Raw genomic sequence first — 22,110 nt, 5'->3', positions numbered from 1 at the left:
ATCAATAACATAAAATCGTTTAGTTTTAACATATTATTGAAAATTAACAAATAGTTGTTTTAATTATGGAACTCTCCATAATTAAAAACTACAATTCAGCAGATAATTAATTTTATTTTTTTTTATTTTTTCTTTATTGTACATTTATTTGGTTCGCGCTGCGCAGTTTAAATTGGTCAGCGCAGCGCTGGTGAGGATTGTTTGCCGCACTGCCCATTGGCTGTCGCTAGGGTGCGCTGACGAGTCGGCTGCGTGGCTCGGACCATTGAACCGTGCAAATGACTCTGTAAACCCCCGCTGTCTCGTCCCACTTTTGGTTTGTTTGGCTTCCCATAGTATTTCATTCGCTGCGCGACACTGTTTCAGGCGCACCCTTTACAATGTTGCACTTCTAAGCAGCGACTGCGACGCGAGGCCGAGGGTTTTCAGCAGGGAAGATGGATGCTGCAGAACTATGGCGTTATTTTCCTGTCAAATGTCGAGAGCGCACTATTGTAGCGCGAAAGTACATTAATGTAATGCGCGAGCGCGAATCTCTCTGCTCGTACGCGGATTATAATGTGCCTCAGATACACGCTGCTCTTGTAAGAATAGGTCTATTTTCTCTGGGCTCCCTCAGAGAATCCTGCACATATGCAATCGCGAATCTCTCCTCTTCCCCAGATAACAATTTGAGGTTATAAGAACGTTTTAAAAAGTTATAAAAAGTGTTATTTCTGATAGGAACATTACATTTTTTTAGACGTTGTATTAGCGTTATTTCTTGGTTATAAGAACGTTATTAGAACGTACAGTTCTCCCGTTATATAAACGTTGTATTAACGTTCTTGCTTGGCTATAAGAACATCATTCAAACGTCATTAGAACGTTCAATTCTTCCATTATATAAACGTTGTATTAACGTTATTTCTTGGTTATAGGAACATCATTTAAACGTTATTAGAACGTTCAGTTCTCCCTTTATATAAACGTTGTATTAACGTTCTTGCTTGGCTTATAACAAGGAAATAACGTTAAATATCATTCAAACGTCATTAGAACGTTCAGTTCTCCTGTTACATAAACGTTATTTTAACGTTATTTCCTTGTTATAAGAATGTTATTTGAACGTTAAGAAATAACAGTTTTATTAAATGCTTTGAACACCTGATAATGCATGAAAACCGGCTTAATTTTGAAAAAAAAGAACGTGATATACATTTTTGGTCAAACTGCCCAGCACTATGATTAAGCGTGTGTGAATTACCTGAGTCTGTGTGTCTCTCAACAGTGTTCGTAAATTTTATCGCAGTCTTGACATGATATTGTTTATCGCCAAACCCTATTACAGTGGTTAACAGCTCTCTGGAAAGAAAGATTATCAATAATGACATTCAATTTCATCTAATCTCTCACACAAAGCTGTCACATGACCAACTATGGTAGATGTAGTGGATTTAGAACACGAGTCGTGTTGTATTTAACACCTGCGATACTTTATTTCTTCCGTGGGACATAAAAGATTTGGAACAATATTAGTATAAACAGTCATTTTGTTTGGTTCCCAGACTGTAACCGCTCTCTATACGAGGATGAGAGAGGAGGTCAGAAGTCGACAGGAAGGTGTTTGAATGTTGTAGTGTAGCTGAAGCAGGTGTGAACAGCCCAGCACAGATTCTCTTTCTCACTCTCAGAGACCAAGAGTGATCAGGTTTCAGCAATGAAAAGGAACATTGTTTGAATCGCTGGCGTCGTCCACGGCAACCGGAGAGATGGAAGAGAGACAGAAAGAAAGAGAAGGAGAAAAAGAGGCCAAGTGTAACCACAGAGCGGTGTGAGGTCAGCGCAGGCCTGCTATTCATCACACACACACATACTCACATCATTTTAACAGTTAATTAACACGCAATCATAGCAGTTTCTCAGTCTCGCTATTATTTTTCTAGATAGATTTTCACAGGTTCATTCTCTGGTGGGCGCAAGTCATTTTTAAATTGGGATGTTGTATTACTTTCCAGGCAAATATAAATACATTTACTTGAGATTGGATTATATAAGACTTGTTTTCTGTGAACCATGGTATTGTTTCTCCATTTTCAAATATAAGCTTCAATATACAATATCTGAAAAGATAATTTGATCGTGTTTTAAGGATAAGATATTGTTCTTTAAATCAAGACGAAAATATTGATTTAGATTTTTTTTCCTTCTTCTAAAGTTCAGCAGACACCGAGTCTGTGGGGGATTTCTGTTCAGTGGCTTCCGTGAAGATTCATGCTGAGCTTTTCTTTTCTAATGTGCCGCCCAGCCGACTGTTGTTTAGATTAAATCCTGTGAGGAGTGTGGAGGAATCTACAGCGCCATGGCCGAAGAAATCCTATTTCACACAAGTTGTGATAAGTTAAAAGCAGTGATTAAATGGCTACAATTTCTCTATTAAACATACAGTGCAACCACTTTGAAGAGAATGACTCTTATGAGCTGGTTCTTTTTAATAAATCAATTGAAAGGGTTCATGGACATGAAATTTAAAGGGAACCTTTTATGCCCCTTTTCACAAGATATTATAACAATAATAATAATAATATAAGTCTCTGGTGTCCCAAGAATGTGTCTTTAAAGTTTCAGGTCAAGATTATTTGTTATATCTTGTCAAATTTGCCTCTATTTGGGTGTGAGCAAAAATATTTTTATTAGACTATGTTATTCCCTTAACTAAGGCCCCGTCCACACTACTGCGTTTTCGTTTAAAAACGGAGACCTTTTGCTACGTTTGCACCTCCCGTCCACACTAAAACGGGAAAAACGAAGACCTAAAACGGAGAAGTTTAGAAACGCTGCAGTTGCGTTTTTAAACTCCGGAGGGCGTTTTAGTGTGGACGAGACAAAACGGAGGAGTTTACAAACGATGACGCAGAGGCTCACGCTCGGCTCTATGATTGGGTGTCATCAGTCATGATGTATCCTTCCCTGATTCGCCAACCACTGTTTACACCGGCGCGCGCATGCCCAGTGTTGGTGAATGGTCACGTGATCTGCGTTTTCAGTCGTTTTAATGTGGACGGAGATCAATTTTAATACGCAGACAAAACGCTGGTGTGGACGGAGATCGTATTCGTTTTAATTCTCCGTTTTTAAACGAAAACGCAGTAGTGTGGACGGGGCCTAAGACGAGTTGATACAATCTCCTCTCTTCTCAGTGCGTGCACTAAATCTAACTATTATTGTTACCCACTTTACACGCTTAGAAAAGCGCAACGTTTTATTGTGTCACCATTCTTGGTCGAGCTACACTACTCGTGTAACTGTATTTAAATTGGGAAAACGTGGAGTTGTTCTCTGCTTGGATCCTAATGAATGAACTGGGCTAAGCTAACTGCTAATAAAGTTTCGCTGCAAGATAGAGCGATTGAGTGCACGCATTGAGACGAGAGAGGTATGTATCAACTCGTCTTAGATAAGTCGGCGTGAAACGGAAGCTGAGTGAAACGGCTTCTGAAATGCTTGATTTCGTCCTTCGGGAATTGATTGGATCGTAGGATTTGGGCGTTGCAAACAAAATGGAGGTAGCCTGGTTAAAACTAGACCATTCTTGTTACTGAGTTATGGTCTGGCAAAGCATCATAGATAAATCATTTCCAGAGGGGCGTCACCAACGGACTTCGTGGAATAGACCTAAAACCAATCAGAGCGATGAAAGAGATGACGTATGCAGAGTGATTTCTCCGAGTGTTGTTCTTTACTCCATTTTTAACAAAAAGGAAACGTTCAAATCGCTTAAAACAGACGCGATAGCTGATTCGAACGAGTGATGTTCGACGGCGGCATCCATCTTTGTAATGTAGGCTACAAAAACTGCTTCAAAATCCCAGCGCTGTGGTTATCGTGTAAAGCCCGCCCCAACGTTTCTGATTGGTGGCGCGATTTCGACGGATTGGAAATGGGCTTGACCAGACTAACTTACAGAGCAAATCTAAATTTACCGGAAGTTGTCCGGGTTTTCCCAGGCTAAAATGGAGGCAGATTTGAATGCAATTCTCTGAGAGGTGGTGCACCGATAGCCGCACCCTCATCGGATCTGGCCGCACCCTTTCGCCGTTGCACGTGACCGAAATAGAAGAGAGGTCGTTTCAATGGGGGAGGGAATGGTAATGTATAGGGCTGGGTATTGACACAAATTTCACAATTCGATTCGATTTCGATTCACAAGCTTGCAATTTGATTCGATTTCGATTACAATTCGATTCAATATTGATTATGTTGGATATCAGGTTTATTTTTATAGTAAGAAAGTTATATGAAATATAAACATTTAAATCGTGGCTGTCATTAAAATCATACCAGATTTATTCAAACATGCATTAGATATTGAAGAACATTAAAAAATTAGAATGAATATGTAATATGGTGCATATATTTAGCAACATTCTCCTCTCTTATAGAGTTATTTTTTCTAGCTGACTAACGAGTTTATGGTCACATGTTTTTTTTTCTGAGGTAAATGTGACGTTACATGTTTACAAGTTGTTTTACTGACGTCTTTCCACGATTCCATGTGACATGATACAGATTTCGAAAAGTTGTACTCTATCTTTTAACACACTTTCAGATGCTCGTTCATGTTTATTTGGAGCTGTAACTGGTATTATTAAGGCGGAAGAGGAGATCATGTGCGCTCCGCACTGCTGCTTCTCTAGAGCCTGAGCGATCTCACGCCACAGCGCCAAAACGCTATTTATGTTTTTGAATTTCGTAAGAAAATAGATGCAATTCGAAATTTGAGACTTTACTTCATAATAATAGTCACAAAGCACAAAGATTATTGTGATTTATTGGATGGGATGTGCGATACAATGCTCCATTCATTCATCAAATGAAAACAGGAAGACTAATCGATTCTTGGGATTTAATAATCGATATCAGTTCATAAAAATGAGAATCGATTAATATAGAGAAATCGATATTTGTAATGTAATTGTGACTAGTAATGTATTTGATTTATAATAAAAATAATACATTTATGATAAACGCTACAATATAAAAAGAAGATTTGTCAAATTTGATTTCATGCCGACTTTAAGGGAATAACAACTAGAAAAAAACAACAACTAAAAAATGGTGGAGTATCCCTTTAAGTGCAAATTAGCTGCTGCCCCGCCCCCTTCACACGATCTTCGGATACTCCGGCGACGACAAAACTGGACAATCTCACGCAGCCAAAATATCAGAAATTGTGTTCAGACTTACATGTTAGAAACAGAGTCGGACACTGATGGAAGATACAACTTTTAAATGGCAACTAGATGTTTCTGAATGGTGGATACATATGTTGTTGTTGTGGCGTTAAGTTCGACTAGTATGTACCGTTTTTTACCGTGGATTTTTAGCATCATAGGCTGGTTGTTTACATCTTATAAAAGTGAATTTTGCATATTGGGTCCCCTTTAGATATGTTTTACAAATCATTTGTGATTGGTTACAATTAACACCACTAAACTCAGTCACTTATCTTAACTTCAGCTCTAAAAATAAGTGAACAAGAACGATTAGCAGCATATCAGCACACAGTAGTTGTAGATCTCAAGTGTGAAAGTGTTGAGATGGTCTCTACATGAAGCCACTATATGTGAGTCGGTTCTTTTCACTGTCCATTTCAGTCAATCATTGTAAACAGCGTGTTTTTGTATTGTTGTGTGGTTATACATAATTTTTTTTTTTACAATATCAAATTGTCCTTAAATTCTATTTTTTTTTTTTTGTATTAGTCTTTTAGGTCTTAAAATGTTTCATTCAAACATTCAAATATTAGGGGTGTCACGATTTCGATATTAAATCGAAATCGATCGAAATTAATTCAATGGTATCGAAATCGAAATAAAAAATGGTATCGTCGATACTGCCACGCCCCATGTCGCGTCCGTGATGGAAAGTTCGGATCGTTTTACTGACTCTATTGTTCAATCTCGTTCATCAAAATTAACTAAACTTTTTTTCTAGTCATTTCAGGGGCTTTAAATGTTATACTATTAAGTTATGTTACTTGTTTTTGTTATATTTTAAATTTGGCAATGGTGTAGTGTACATTGTGAACAAATTTATATTGCATAATGCATAAATGTGTAGTCTAAAAATTGCATAGCAATCTGCGCTTTACATTTTTTTTTTTAAATCGAGAATCGAATCGAATCGTGACCTTAGAATCGATAACTTAATCGAATCGAGGATTTGGAGAATCGTGACACCCCTATCAAATATGGTACAAAAGCAGTGTGTTTTTGTTTAGCTTAGTTACGACCAATTATTATTGGTTAGGAAAGTTAGTCCCTGTGGCTGAGAGAGGAGACTGTGTGTGTAGACAGAGAGACGTCGAGTCGTGTGGATTGGAGATTATGTTCAAGGTCAGGAAGCTGAACACTTTTTTCCAGTTTTTGGACTACATCAATTTATATATCACCATCCCCGACCCAACCCTGTCCGGTTTCCATGTTTTATGGGGACTTTCCATAGATATTTAGATTTTTAGACTGTACAAACTGTATTATTTCCCACCTTCCCCATCACAGAAAACTCTGCATACTTTTATAAGCCATTTTTCTCATGGAAACCAAAAAAAGTAAAAAAAAAAAAGTGTGGTATTACTGAATGTCCCCACAACATAGGGTTTACCAGGACCACACATACACACACACTGTTTTTAGATATGTCATATTCTAGACTTATGCAGAATTTTATTTTTTGAAGTTCACTAAGTGATGTTAGTCAAGATTTAATGCACCAGAAGAAGTTGTATTTAAACCAACAGTTTTTGCTACTGTACCTTTAAGGTTTCGATATGCAAATGACCTCTGCTTAGATAAGTTAAGTACAGTTCCATTCATTTTCTCCATAGGGAAATTGATTTTAAAGACACACATGCTGTGAACTTCGATGTTGCTAATTGATGGTGTGCTTTTGTTCAAACTATTAATCTGCATAATTGAAACCTTTTTTATGTGCAATGCTTCATGGGATTCTCATTAAAGCAGAGTAACTTTGTCTTTTTATCTGATTTTCAATTAATTTTGTAATGTTGTGATTCACCTCATGGCTGGTTGGTTTAGTTCATGGCTTTTAAAATCTTTTATGGAGACTTTAAAAAAAGAGAACGAAACCAGTCTTTGCTGTGTTTTTGACTTTTTTGGCATCATCCTGATATATTCTGACGCTTTTCATCACATGAGTTGCAGTGCTGTTTTTTGTGCATGTAGTTGTTTCTCTGTACTGCATGTAATAAGGTTACTCTTTTCTGCTCCTAATTTCATTTAATTCAAACCACAACCCTCAATGATATAAACCCAGATTGCGAAATACTTTGGACCCCTCAGAAATGTTCTTTTCCCCTAAAACTGCAAATCTGAAGTCTAAGAGAGAGCGGTTAGTTAGTTATGATGGTATCTGTCTCTGTGTCTTTCCTTAGTAAAAGTTTGTAGCTCTCAGACAGATTATGTGATGATAAAAACATCAATTTCCTTCCTGTCTGATAAAAGTATGACGCGACTCAGTCTCAGATGAGCTGACTGACTGCTGTTGGCATGCTTTGTGTGTGTTCATGTGTATCCGCTCAAGCTCCAACATGCTCCTGGTATTCCACACACAGGACATGTTTACCAGGTTAAATAACACCTCACAGAGTCCAAATCAGTGGACTGATCACATTCCCTTTACAGAGCCTTAGTGGAAAATTGTTTGTGAGAGACAGATACAGTGCGAGAGAGAGAGATACACAGAGGGAGTGAGAGAGAGCTGGCATGGATTGTGCATCGACTTTGTTCTTTCAAAGTTTGGAGTCCGGTCTGTGTGTCTCTCAACAAAATAATCATTAATTTAGGATAGTTTGGCTCTGTCTACAGTTGGATTCATTTTATATTGAGTTTCCCCTCAAATTTCTACTCTCAGACTGATAAAATATAATTAGTGTAAGCCATAGTAAGATCATTTTACTCAAACTCAATGTTACTCTCTCACAGTGATCAGACTTAATCCGCTTTCACTATTTCACACACACATTGAACTCTACCCATTAATCGGAAAAAAAATCTCATACTATTTAAAGGCATATTTCAGCCAACCCCCCCCCCCCCCCCCCCACACACACACACACAATTGTCATTATTTACTAGGGGTGTAACGATACACGAATTCGTATTGAACCGTTCGGTACGAGGCTTTCGGTTCGGATTTCAGTACGCATTTTTGGACCATTTTTCCTGCCGACCAAAATTTCGTTATTTCAAATATGTGTGCGGAGAGCGGGCTCATAATGTAAGAGACGCTGGCGTGACCACAAATTCAACATTAAATGCCAAATGTAATGTAAGCGGAACGAAACGGAGCTGATGACGGACCGTTTATCAGTTTGGACCAATGCAGCACGAGTCGATCTGAATCAAGCAGCACTGTTAGCCTACTACACAGCCAAATCCAGGAAAGAAAACATTTGAATTCGCCACTGAAGTAATAACATCGCTGCGAGATCTAGTGGGAAACATTCACATTTCTCCGTTATTTACGGATCAAAGAGCGCTGACATGGAAACCAGGAAGAAATATTGTGCCATGAATGAACTATCCAGTGTCCACAGATCAGCAACATCACCATGGGTTTACTGTAGTGACACTAACTGTTACCATGGTAATGAAAGTTTGGCAGCTAGGCTATAATACTTTCAAGTAACATCACGTTGGTTTTATTTTGACGTTATGAATACAATTGCTGCCCTCAAATGATAATATGAACTAAAATTACTTAAAACTACTACAATATTAGCTGTTTTGTTTTATATGCTCCTCAGAAAATTCAAGAATAGCTCCATCATTGCTCAAAGTTAAAAAATAGTTTTAGTTTAGTTCGTTTTGATAAAAATATAATTAAAAAAAATAAATCGAGGAAATTTCTCTGCCATCTTTTTTGCTGTAGGCCTATTGGAAACGTACTGAACCGCATCGAACCGAACTGTGACACAAGTGTATCGTATCGAACCGAACCGTGAATTTTGTGAACCGTTACACCCCTATTATTTACTTTTACAGTATGTCGTTCCTGATCGGTGTGACTGACTTTCTTTTGTGGAACACAAAAGCACAATTATTAAAAAAAAGCACATAATTTACTGAGCAAGGGCATGGTGGTGGAAAAAAAAGATGATCTGGGAGGAAAAATAATAAGTCAGCGCTTTTGTGTTCCCCCGAGAAACTTTGCGTTTGCTCGGTAAACCTTTGCGTTCATCACTTTCCAGTCGCTCATGAAACCTTTGCATTCCTCCGAAAAACTTTTGTGTTCGCTCGCGAAACCTTTGCGTTCCCCTGTGAAACTTAGCGCTTGCTCGCAAAATGTTTGCGTTCCTCAGAGAATCTTTACTTTGTCCTGAGAATCTTTGTCCGCTTGCGAAACCTTCGCGTTCACTCACGAAACCTTTGCGTTCCTCCGCGAAACCTTTGTGTTTCCTAAAGAAACTTTGCCGTCTCTCGCGAAACATTTGCGTTCCTCAGAGAATCTTTACGTTCGCTCGCGATACTCCGAGAAACTTGGGGTTCGCTCGCAAAACCTTTGGGTTCCTCTGAGAAACTTTCGTTTCGCTCGTGAAACCTTTTCGTCTACTCGTGAAACGTTTGCGTTCCTCTGCGAAACTTTGGGTTCGCTCACAAAACCTTTGGGTTCCTCTGAGAAACTTTCAGTTCGCTCGCGAAACCTTTGCGTTCCTCAAAGAATCTTTACATTCTCCCCTTCATGTTCCTCAGATAATATTTACTCTGTCCTGAGAATCTTTACGTCCGCTTGTGAAACCTTTGCGTTCCTCTGAGAAATTTTGTGTTCGCTCACGAAACCTTTGCGTTCCTCCGCGAAACCTTTGTGTTTCCCCAAGAAACTTTGCTTTCACTCGCGAAACATTTGCGTTCCTCAGAGAATCTTTACGTTCTCCCCTTCACGTTCCTCTGAGAAACTTTGGGTTCACTCGTGAAACCTTTTCGTCCGCTCGTGAAACCTTTGCACTCCCCCAAGAATCTTTACGTTCGCTTGTGAAACCTTTTTGTTCGCTCGCAAAACCTTTGCGTTCCTCGAGAAACTTTGGGTTCGCTTGTGAAACATTTCCTCACATTTGCGTTCCTCAGAGAATCTTTACATTCTTCCCTTCATATTCCTACGAGAATCTTTGAATTTCTCGGAGAAACTTTGTGTTCGCTCACGAACCTTTGCGTTCCCCCAAGAATCTTTACGTATGCTCATGAAACCTTTTCGTCCGCTTGCGAAATCTTTGCTTTCTTCCGAGAAACTTTGGGTTCGCTTGTGAAACCTTTTCGTTCTGCTCGTGAAACCTTTGCGTTTCTCTGCGAAACTTTGGGTTCGCTCGTGAAACCTTTGCGCTCCTCCGAGAAATTTTTGGGTTTGCTCGCGAAACCTTTGTGTTCCTCCGAGAAATTTTTGGGTTTGCTCGCGAAACCTTTGCGTCCCTCTGAGAAACTTTGGGTTTGCTTGCGAAACCTTTGCGTTCCCTGAGAAACATTTTGTTCGCTTGCAAAGCGTTTTGAGCAAAAGCAAAGTTTCTTGGCAGAATGTAAAACATTTGCGAGATAGAAATGCTTTGGCATTTGACAAATAATTCTTCCTCCATCACATTTTTTCCTTTCATTTCCCTTTAGGGGCTCCGTAGTAATGGACTTGGGGCGAAATCTCTCAGATTTCATTAAAATATCTTCATCTGTGTCTTCATCTTTTTTTTGAAGATGAACGAAAATCTTCTGCATCTGAAACTACATGAGGGTGAGAAAAGTATGATAGGATTTGTTTTTTTTTGAGTGAACTATTCTTATAATGGTCTTAATTGATACTGTATACAACAAAACTCTAGTAATAAAATGTCCTTTATGATTGTTGCTTGTTTGTTGACAGTTGCATTAAGAGCATCCGCCCCGCAGGACTATGATCCCACAATTTTGTAAAACCATGGAAAAGATTCATCAGATGTCAATTTTTTTAAACCTTCTGACTTAAATTGACCACAAAGAATGAGTTAATCTGTAATAAGTGATTTTGTGTGTGTGTGTGTGTGTGTGTGTGTGTTTGTGTGCAGTTTTGAAGTGATTTTCTTTTTAGTAGACAAGGGTTGCTTTCACCGAGCTGATATTAAAGCAGAGAGGAAGCCCTTCTTTGGCAAGACTGTAGAGAAACTGATTACAGCTTTGATGTTTTGGTTTCTGTGAAATGTCCACCGTTTTCTCAATAACTGAAATACTGACCTGTGATCTAGGAAGGGGTCTCATCTTCATAATACACATAATAAGCAGTCTTAAAGATTATGAAACAGTTATTGTGTGTTATTAGCTGTAATTGATCTTGAGTTGTGTTTGTGGTGTCTCAGGTGTACAGCACGTTCTCCAATGAAGACTACGACCGGAGGAATGACGATGTGGATCCTGTGGCGGCGTCTGCGGAGTACGAGCTGGAGAAACGGGTGGAGAAGATGGACGTGTTTCCCGTGGAGATAGAGAAAGGTGAGGATGTGTCTTTCCCAAAACACTCTTCACTCTTTCTTGGATTTATTGATTAATAAACCAACAGTCAAAACAATTTAAATTTGAGTTTAACTTTTAAACACCTTGTTGTTGTTATAAATCAACTTGAAATGTCATCGGCCATAATATTAGTTTTCATGCAAATTTTTTCCATCCCCTCACTGACCCTTAAATTAAGGGCCGTTCACAAAATGATAATTCTAAAGATTACGATAAAGATATAGTTCTACAAATCTTTCTAAATATATAAGAATAGCAGTTCACACTAGGGTTGCCGCGGTGAGGAAAATTTCCCACCGGTTAATCGACGTGTGACAACACCGGTAATCCCGGTGTCACCGTGGAGGGCAGGGCGGGGGGGGGTTAAATAGCTTTCAATTGCTCAATAAGCGTCAATTGCTTGAATGGACAAAAAACAAAAAAAACAACTCGCTGATAATAAAACTTTTATTTATAGACAGAACTTTTATTAGCATAACAAACGAATAAAAATAACCCCATGCATAGGCTGAAAAAAGTGAAAATCGGCAAACTGTGGGCCCAAACAAATAAGAACCATAAAACGTTTATTAACAAATAAGAAAATAAAATAGGTCTAAATAAATTACACAAAGTTTAAATGAGATAAAACCAATTAAAAAGAGACGAATATAAAATAAAAACTTCAAAACGGACCTTAGCCCATAAATGACATACTTTCACTTTCGAAATAAGCGTCAATTGCAATTCAGCGTCAATTGCTGGAATGGACAAAAAAAAAAACTCGCTGACAATAGGCTAAACTTTTATTTAGACAGCACTTTTATTAGAATAATAAACGAATAAAATATAGACAGAACTTTTATTAGCATAACGAACGAATAAAAATAACCCCATGCATAGGCTGAAAAAAGTGAAAATCGGCAAACTGTGGGCCCAAACAAATAAAACGTTTATTAACGAATAAGAAAACAAAATAGGCTTAAATAAATTAAACAAAGTTTAAACAAGATAAAACCAAATAAAAAGAGACGAATATAAAATAAAAACTTTAAAAAGGACCTTAGCCTACATAAATGACAGCACTCTAAAAAAAAGTAAAACACTATAAATTGGCATTTATTAACATTAATATATATTGGCCAAAATATTGCCAAACAGGCGCTTTTGCATTGCGTTTTGACACCAAATCTTCCGCCATTATCTTGCTTTTCTGTAATTTGACTCGTTCTCGTCTCCACACGCGCTAAATGGAATCCTGATGCTTGCTGATCTGTGACGTGACGGCACGCGTTGCGCAGCTCATTTTTAATTATAATGCTCTCTTCATAACTAAATAATTGAAAATGATTATTTTTAATTAATTCAAATAAATATTTTAGCAAAAACGAATACTTAAAAAAAAAAAAAAGTCAAGACATCGCGGTGTCACGGTGGGAAAGTGATGTCACCGGTGATGGGGCTTAAAACCGGTAACACCGTCAACACCGTCTATCGCGGCAAGCCTAGTTCACACCACAACTATAAGGATAACGACACTGAGAAATTATATCTTTGGAATCAGTTTCAAAACGTTTTTTTTTTTTTCCAGCTGATGAACGATAAAAACATTGACAGCCAATCAGAATCCTTCCAACTTTAACAGGCTTGTGCATTTAAAGTGACAAACAATATAACTGCAGCGAACACTTTGTTTAACGGAATTATATCGTCTGCTGGTGTGGGCGTTAATATAGTTATTTTTATAGTTATCGTTTTTTGTGTGAGCGTGAGCGAGCCTTTAAACTGCTTTTACCGTTGTACAAATTTCATGATTCGATCCAATCGATTTATTTCAAATATGAAATATTTAAGAACAGGTTACATAAAAATATAATGAATATGTAATATAGTGCATATATTTAGCAAAATGTTAATTCTAGCTAACGATCAAGCAATGCACATTGAATGGCTTACCTGAGATAAACGTAACATGTACCGGTATAAGCTGTTTTATTGACGTCAGTTGAAACACTGATATGACACAAGATTGTTGTATTTCAATACGTTATAAGGTATTTTTCAGCATATTGTTCTTGTTTTATTTCGTGTTGTAACTCGTCGCGCTAATAATTTATGAACAAAACACTTTTTAAAATTTTGTTCCAGCAAACCCTCTACAGACACATTGAAGCTCGAGTCGCCATCGGCGAGTACTTTTTTTTATTTTACTCGGCAGACTTTTTACATGGAATGCAAGAACTGTTCAAGCGCAAGAAGACGTGAAAGAGCTCAAATCAGCATTCGCGTCCTGTCAGACTCGCGCAAGTTATCTTTCACATCTTCTTGCACTTGAATGTTTAAATAGGCAAGGCTAAAAAACACATGCAAATGATAGACCTTCATGCAGTCCTGTCGAGCCCTGCGTTTAGACCTAGCGAGTCAATTCTCTTAGCTCAGCGCTAAACTTATTTTTTTGCCTGTGACTCAATTACAGGTTACTGAAATCGTACAGTTAACTCACCATTGGCTAATTAAAGACGTTCTTTAGTGGTCTAGCATGAAATTTGGTCGCATATGCAAGTGATTTACTCCCGTTGAATAAATTGAACTGGGGAGGAACTGTGAATGCTAGGGTATGTCTTCATAAATTGTTGCAAAACTCATATTTGTAATTTACTAAAAGTCTGTTACTGTAATATAGCCTTTTTGAAGACTAACCTTGAATAATTCAGTCAAGAGATTGGCTTAAAAACACTGGTTAATCCAGTAATGAAACAAGTGAAGTGCTTCTGAGTGAGTAATCATTCTGCCTTTCTTTTTCTCTTTTTACTTCTCTTTGTGAAGGTGATAAAGGCCTGGGGATCAGTATCATAGGGATGGGTGTTGGGGCAGACCAGGGTCTGGAGAAACTGGGCATCTTCGTCAAGACCATCACGCAGGATGGAGCCGCAGAGAGAGATGGGAGGTGAGATCTTTTGATTCATCATTGGACCTGTTATATTATTAGTTACCAGCTGTGACACATCTGGAAGCTCACATATCGCCTTCTTTACACCTGTTTTTCATCCAGCACATGAAAAAACACAGGTCTGATTGAGGGAGCACACCTCTCCTCAACTGGTCCTGATACTCTATATTAGAGATGCACAATTATTTGTTAAAAGATTGTGAACTCGATTCAAACACGCATGCGATCTTCTTCCTAAGTGACATTTAAACTATTAACAACTATTAAACATTTGACAAGTACGATCATAGTGAACATTCAGACCTGCGATCTGTCTTACAATAATTCAAATTGTCCCAGAAGTGCTGGGATAAAAGTTTATAGTTTGGATATAAACACTGATGTCTGCGGTAGTGATTCAATCAGAGCAAATCACCTTTTGAAAGTAACTTGACGCTTCAAATTAAGGATTGTATCAATTATATTGTTACACCAGTAGGTGGCGACAAGTGAAGTGACTGTTACAAAAGGTATTTGTCTTAGAATCATTCAATCAAGAGAAACGCTGATTCATCCAGGAATGAAACAAGTGAAGTCTGAGTGAATCATTGAATCATTCACTCAAACTGTTTTTTTTTCCAATTATTCATTAAAATTAAGTAAACATTTTTAATGTTTAAATCAGGATTGCAGCAATTAACATTTAGTCAGAACCTCTAAGTTACATTTTGTGAATGTAAGGAGAATCGTGATCTCTATTTAAAAGAAGAACAAAAAAACCTGATTAATTTTGATCCAGAATCACGCAGCTCTATCAGGCTAGAATAGATCATCCTGATCGGACCAATCGTCCAAATAATTTGAGCCAGTACGTTTTTTTTTTTTCCTTCTTTTATTAATACTTTTTTTTCCAGCCAGTATGCATTAAATTTATCAAATGTGACTGTAAAGACTTTTACATTTTTATAAATGATTTCTGTCTTTTTTGGACTTTAGATTCATCAAATAATCCTGAAAAAAAGTCATGTTTTTCACAAAAATATGACGAGGCTCGACTGTTTTTTAACATTGATAATGATAATAATCAGAAATGTTTCTTGAGCAGCAAATCATCATATTAGAGTGATTTCTGAAGGATCATGGGACACTGAAGACTGGAGTAATGATGAAAATTGATCACAGGAATAAATTACATTTTAAAATACATAGGGCTGTGCAGAGATTAATTGCGATTAATCGCATGATCCAAGATAAGTGTTTGTGTTTACATAATACATGTGTGTGTGCGCTGTGTATAATTATTTTGTATATATAAATACACACACATGCATGTATATATTTAAGACAATGTGTTAGTCATATATAAAATATTATTAAATTATATATAATATAGATTATATACATGCATGCATATTAGGGCTGTCAAACGATTAATCGCATCCAAAATAAAAGTTTGTGTTTACATAATATATGTGGGTGCACTGTGTATAATTATTTTGTATATATATATATATATGTATGTATGTATGTATGTATATATATATATATATATAAATACACGCATATATATATATATATATGTATATATATATATAAATACACACACATGTATGTATATATTTAAGAAAATGTGTTAGTCATATATAAAATATAATTAAATTATATATAATATAGATTATGTATTTATATATATATATATATATATATATATATGTATATATACACACATGCATGTATATTTAAGAAAATATATCCATAGTTATATTTATATTATATACACATAATTATACAATATTATTGCAATACAATATTTCTGGTTTTTTATCAAATAAATGCAGCTTTGATAAGCATAAACGACTCCCTTAAAAAAACATGAAAAAGTCTGACCCCGACCCCAAACGTCTGGACAGTCTGCCTGCTGGTGAACCCTGTCTCGGGTCATGTTGCAGCTGCGCTAGTGCTGGGCATGTCCTCATGTTCTGCTTCCTGAGGGCAACTGAAGCGGGACACACGTTTGATCTCTCTGACGGGCTGTTGAACAGTCTCTGTCCAAACACACTGCATTCATGTCTCTGTCACAGCGCAGAAAACACACTTCCTCTTCCCTGTGAACCTCGGCATTGGCTGCCAACTGCTGACTGTTGGAAATACTCAGTGCGGTGTGGATAAAGCATCCCAGCTGGGCATCAGGCCTCAGAGGTGGCAGTCGTAAACATGTTGTGATGTGTGTAGTGCCAGTGCAGGTTCGGTGTGAGAAGTGTTAGCAGTCTGTCTTCCTCAGAGAGGTGCGATTACTCATTCACGGAGTCATGAACATGTATTTATTTTTTACGTGTCACAGTGCAGCATTTCATTAATTACATTAGTGTGAAGTACATAGAGTGAAAAGTCAACTTTTAGAGGATTACATTACAGTGGGGTTTGGAGCTTTTGTTGAGGGCGATGTGTGTTTTGTAATCGGATATTTAAGTAAATTGTTACTTTTGAATTGCATTTAATTTTATTTTCATGCATTTACTTACAAATGCATTTCAAAACATCTGCACAAAGTATGCTGCCATATCCAAGGCCTGTAAAAAGTGATATGATCAATACGATCATGTTTTACATGACTTAAGCTCATAAAAATAAGTAATTTCAACTTTTTATTATTAGTTTTACAAAATTGAGCTTGTTTTTTATGTAAATTCAGTTTAATATACTTTATTTTTCTATTTTAACCTATTTTATACTGCAATTTCTTCCTGTGATTCCTGGATTTTCAGCACCATTACTTCAGGAAAATTAAGCGGCAAAAGCTGTTTTCAACACTGATAATAACAATCATTGTTGATTTTCGTCATTGTTGATAATTAAGAAATTAAATCATTGTTGATAATTGAGAATTAAAAAGTAATTGATGATAACTAAGAGGAATTTAAATTGTAATAATTGTAAAATATTTCACAATATTACTGTTTTATTACTTTTTTGTCAAATAACTGCAGCTTTGGTGAGCAAAAGAGAAAATAGTTTTATTGTTTAAGCTTTTGAAAGTAACATTTCCCTACACTGGTTTGAGGCGTCATGAATATTGTTTGCTGTTGGTTTGTAACTTAAGTATACATTAATAGTTGCTTAAAGGTGTAGTTCACTTTTAAAAAAACTTTTGCTGATAATTTACTCACCCCCGTGTCATCCGAGATGTCCACGTCTTTCTTTCTTCAATCAAAAAGAAATTAAGGTTTTTGATGAAAACATTCCAGGATTTTTCTCCATATAATGGACTTCAATGGGAACCAAAGACAGTTTCAGGGAAAACTGTTCGAAGGGCTTCAAACGATTCCAGACGATGAATAAGGGTCTTATCAAGTGAAACGATCGCTCATTTAAAAAAAAATAAAGTTGAAGTTTTATGAGCTCAAATGGTCGCCTCGCTCTGTTCTGTGATGTTCGAACTCGTTCATCAAAATGAACAAATCTTTTTTCGTGTCATTTGGTTCATTCAACGAACGAAATGAACGAATTTACTCGGGAAAAGATTTGTTCATTTTGATGAACGAGTTCAATAGCAGAGTCACGAACGTGCATCGCAGAACAGAGCGAGGCGGCCATTTGAGCTTATATAACTTTTTTTTTAAATGAGCGATCGTTTCGCTTGATAAGACCCGTATTCATCGTCTGGAATCGTTTAAAGTCCTTTGAACAGTTTCCAATTTGTACTGAAAGTGTCTTTTGGACCTTGAACCGTTTGGTTCCCATTGAAGTCCATTATATGGAGAAAAATCCTGGAATGTTTTCATCAAAAACCTTAATTTCTTTTCGACTGAAGAAAGAAAGACGTGGCCATCTTGGATGACATGGGGGCGAGTAAATTATCAGCAAAAGTTTTTTTAAAAGTGAACTACTCCTTAAATAAGACATATGATATCAAGATTACTTTTGTCAGTGTAACACATTAAACCTCCTCTATCATGTTCTGTTCCAGGATCCAGGTGAATGATCAGATTGTGGAGGTGGACGGCATCAGTCTGGTTGGTGTGACGCAACACTTTGCTGCGACCGTCCTCAAGAACACGAAGGGAACGGTCAGGTCAGTCCTGTTCTGTCTGTGTGTCCATCAGTGAAAGAAAGCAAAAAACAAAAACAGCCGTGGAAAAGGCATTCGAGTGTGTAAATGGCAGTTGGCGCTGTGCCTCATATAGCGGCACCAAATGCCAATTCCTCAGAATTTTTCTTGTTCAGACCGTTGAGTTTGCTCTGTCTGAACAAGCCCAAGATCCACACCACCGTAAAGCTGCATCTCTTCAGCGAACGCCATCGCAAGCGGTGAACTCGTTCCAGCGAGAACATGTTCAAGACGCTGAGCTCGAGAGGCAGCCGTCACAAGAGCTCACTGCAGCCACTAGCTGCTCATTGGTCATACAAATCAGCATCACTGAAATATTGGAAAATCTTTACATTTTCATCATTTTTGGGTGAAATTATTTGTTAGGCAGAGGTGGAGCTGGGGAGTGCCACATTTAAAAAAAAAAAAGTTCGACCTCACGTTATGTCATTTACACTTGCACACCGCCTCCGAAACTTTCGTCCATCATAAAAAAATTCGGACTAGGTCCGATTTTCTGCGTTTTTTGCATCCACAGCCAGCATTTTGAGAGGTTTTTTGAAAATTCAGCACCCGGGGTCCTTTCAGTTTCTGTTTTCATAAGTGTTTACATGTTCTCTCGATCGGATTATGAAAGGAGTAAGCCTCCCCGTTCAATTAGATTGAAATTTTGTGTCGATTAAGGTGTGTTTTAGCAGCCAATTTGATAACTAATGTATTTTTTGGGTACAATATATAACCTGTTGCCTATTGAGAATGAGGAGTCACGTGCCGATTTGGGCGGGGTCTCAGCTAGTCGGCCATGACGGTAGGAGACGCTATCGGTTACCAGCGGCAACGCCTTTAGAATCTCACAGAGATGCGACTAAACATTCCAGGGGTCTCATTTATAAAACTGTGCGTAGGATCCTTACTAAAAGTGTACGTGTGCGCCTGAAAGCCAAAAATGGCGTACGGCAAAAAATATTCAGATTTATAAAACCGTGCGTACGCCAGAACCTGCGCAGAATTCCCTTTATAAATCCCAGTCAGCGGAAGAATGCGCGCACATGCGTCTCCTCCCCGAAATAACCATATATGGAGCTTACAACGCCTAGTTTAAATATGCATATCCCCATCTGCATATCATTTGCATGTGATTATTCATCCACGTGAGACCATGTTAACGTACAAGACGTTAGGAAAATATGAAATACAGATGTGCCGTGTCACAATAAATTATTATTGTTTTTTTTAGTAGCCTATATCCTTGCCTTGTTTTTGAATGAATAAATCAAATAGCGTCAAATACATTTCAGAGAAATCTTTTCAACTGGCCAAATAGTATTTTTAATGAATTTATATTTTTAATGGAAACAGATAGACATGGTTGTGGATTATGGAACTATTTTCTCAGACAATCTGCTATTATCATAAAACACTGCATGCCAGAGGGAAAATGTTCAAAAGCATTGCATCCACAACAAATATTGCCTATATTTGTATTTATTGAATATATATTTTTTGTAACTTCTCAGTAATGATTTCATGTAGTTTAAGTGTTCAACTCCATTAACGAGAATGGCATATTTAATCGAAATGTTTATCAGAAGTAAAACATAGCTTAAATCATTATTTCATTTATTTAAACTGTTATTGAGAACGTGCACTGTATTTATTAGCCTATGAAGATTTAAGGTTCATCTGCCGTTAGATTATGTGCGTCAGTTTCACTAAACGGCCCAACGCGTGTGCTGGCGCGGACACGAAGGGATGGATATTGGCTTCAAGTGATTGGCTTGGTGAGTGAAATTTTATTCGTAGGCTATTATCTTTCTGTATCCTATAGACTATTTTTCTTTCGATTTTCGTTCTAAAAGTGACCAAAAAGACATTTAACTACAGCTCACCATCAGTGTCTCCAATTCCCTTTGTCTCCAGAATGTGCGTACGCACGGCTCGAAGTTTGCTTAATGGTGCGCCCATTCTCCCGTCAAGTTAGTTTTTTATAGATCACAAACTTTGCGTGGAAACTGGCGTACGCACAAAACGGGGCTGGAAACGTACGTACGCCAGTTTCCACGCAAAGCGTTTGTGACGCTTTATAAATGAGACCCCAGAGTTCTTTAATTTTCACGCATTTATTGTTTTCGCGCATTTATTATTTTGGCAGGACAGAGACGGATCTAAGAATACGAGAAAAAAAGGAAGAAAGTAAAGCAATGCAAAAAGATTGCAAAAGGGGAAAGAAAAGGGACCTTACAGGATGATATTTGTTCTTTTGCACTAATAGCAGTATTATTATTTTATTATTATTACTTATGTTGTCCATGACAGGGCTCCAGACTGCGACCAAAATTTGAGAGTGTGCGACTGAATTTTACATCCAGGCGCACATGTGCGACCAGTAAATTTGCCACACATTAAACGCATTGTAAAGCGTAGAACGGGCGCGTCAATGAATCCGTGACAAGAATAGCGTGCGTAAACGCCTGTGGGAAGGAGACGGAGACAAATATCACAACCTGATGTGCGTCTGAGCAATCAGCGATCTATCGACTCGTTTAGTCGTCACCTAGCAGCGAATGCAAACAAAATGAAAGTGGAACGAATATGATTAGGACCGTGGAGCAGCCGCAGCGATCTGAACCATTGACAGTAAAATAAAGCCCCAACTTGCCAGTCGCGGGCCGATCTCGCTCACGCAACTACTGTTACTAGGCGATCCAGTGAAGAAATCCATTGAATTCGCCTCAGAATTAATAACATCAACACCACGAGATCCAGTGAGAAACACTCCGATTCGGCGCAGAGTTTATAGACCATATCAGATCAAACAGCGCTGACGTGGAAACATGGAGAAACACTTATAGAAGGCTTTCAGTCCACAAATCAGCCTAACAGAACCATGGATTTAGGCTAATGTAGTAAGTTAACTCTAACCATAAATATGATAATGTGTAAGAAATAGTCAAATGCTTACAAATAGCCTACTACACATCTTTTCCCAGCACTTCAATAATATCATATATAGAAATGTTTTATTTTTTTGTATTTTTTTATGTGATTACCAACACATTTTTTGTTAATCCTTTAAAGATTGTCCTAAAACGAAAAACAAAGATGTTGGAAAACTCTTATTTAAACACTTAAAAAATAATAATAATACCATTGTAAACAGTAGGATGTTTATTCGCAATTTTCACTCCATATACATATTTTCACTTCTTTTATTAATTAATATTAAGACATTATAAATGATAATAACTAAAGTTAATTTCATCTACACCCTAAATTAAGTTTAGTAATTTATTGTCAGCCCCAGTGCTACCAGAATTTTTTTTTGTCCTGTGAAAAACATTAAAATAAAACAGCATATCATAATGTTAAGTCTGTTTATTATTAAATAATTGTTCATTATTACAGTTATTTTGGGGGAAATTTGAATAATTGCATTGCAAGCTGATTTAAGGTGTGCCCCTAAATTTTCTGCTTGCGCTCCTAAAATTTTCAGTCAGGGGCAACAGCGCTCCTAGTAAAAAAAGTTAGTCTGGAGCCCTGCATGAAACTTATGTTGTCCAAATATACATATATTTCAGTTCTCAATA

General features: G+C 37.3%; 1 protein-coding gene across 3 annotated transcripts in view; it reads left to right on the top strand.

Moving 5' to 3' along the window:
• Positions 1-22,110, top strand: part of ppp1r9ala (protein phosphatase 1 regulatory subunit 9A-like A) — an 80,855-nt gene that overhangs the window by 34,892 nt on the left and 23,853 nt on the right. For all 3 annotated transcript variants that reach the window (XM_089132990.1, XM_039647187.2, XM_039647186.2), the window contains 3 exons: positions 11,375-11,507; positions 14,334-14,454; positions 18,404-18,508. In XM_089132990.1, the coding sequence (XP_088989116.1) occupies positions 11,375-11,507; positions 14,334-14,454; positions 18,404-18,508 (359 nt within the window). The remainder of the gene's footprint in view (positions 1-11,374; positions 11,508-14,333; positions 14,455-18,403; positions 18,509-22,110) is intronic.

This window comes from Pimephales promelas, chromosome 7 (genome assembly GCF_988280905.1).
Source record: "Pimephales promelas chromosome 7, fPimPro1.hap1.1, whole genome shotgun sequence".
NCBI classification, from domain to species: domain Eukaryota; kingdom Metazoa; phylum Chordata; class Actinopteri; order Cypriniformes; family Leuciscidae; genus Pimephales; species Pimephales promelas.
Note: the sequence above shows the minus strand (reverse complement) of the source record. Positions and strands in the feature narration are given on the sequence as shown.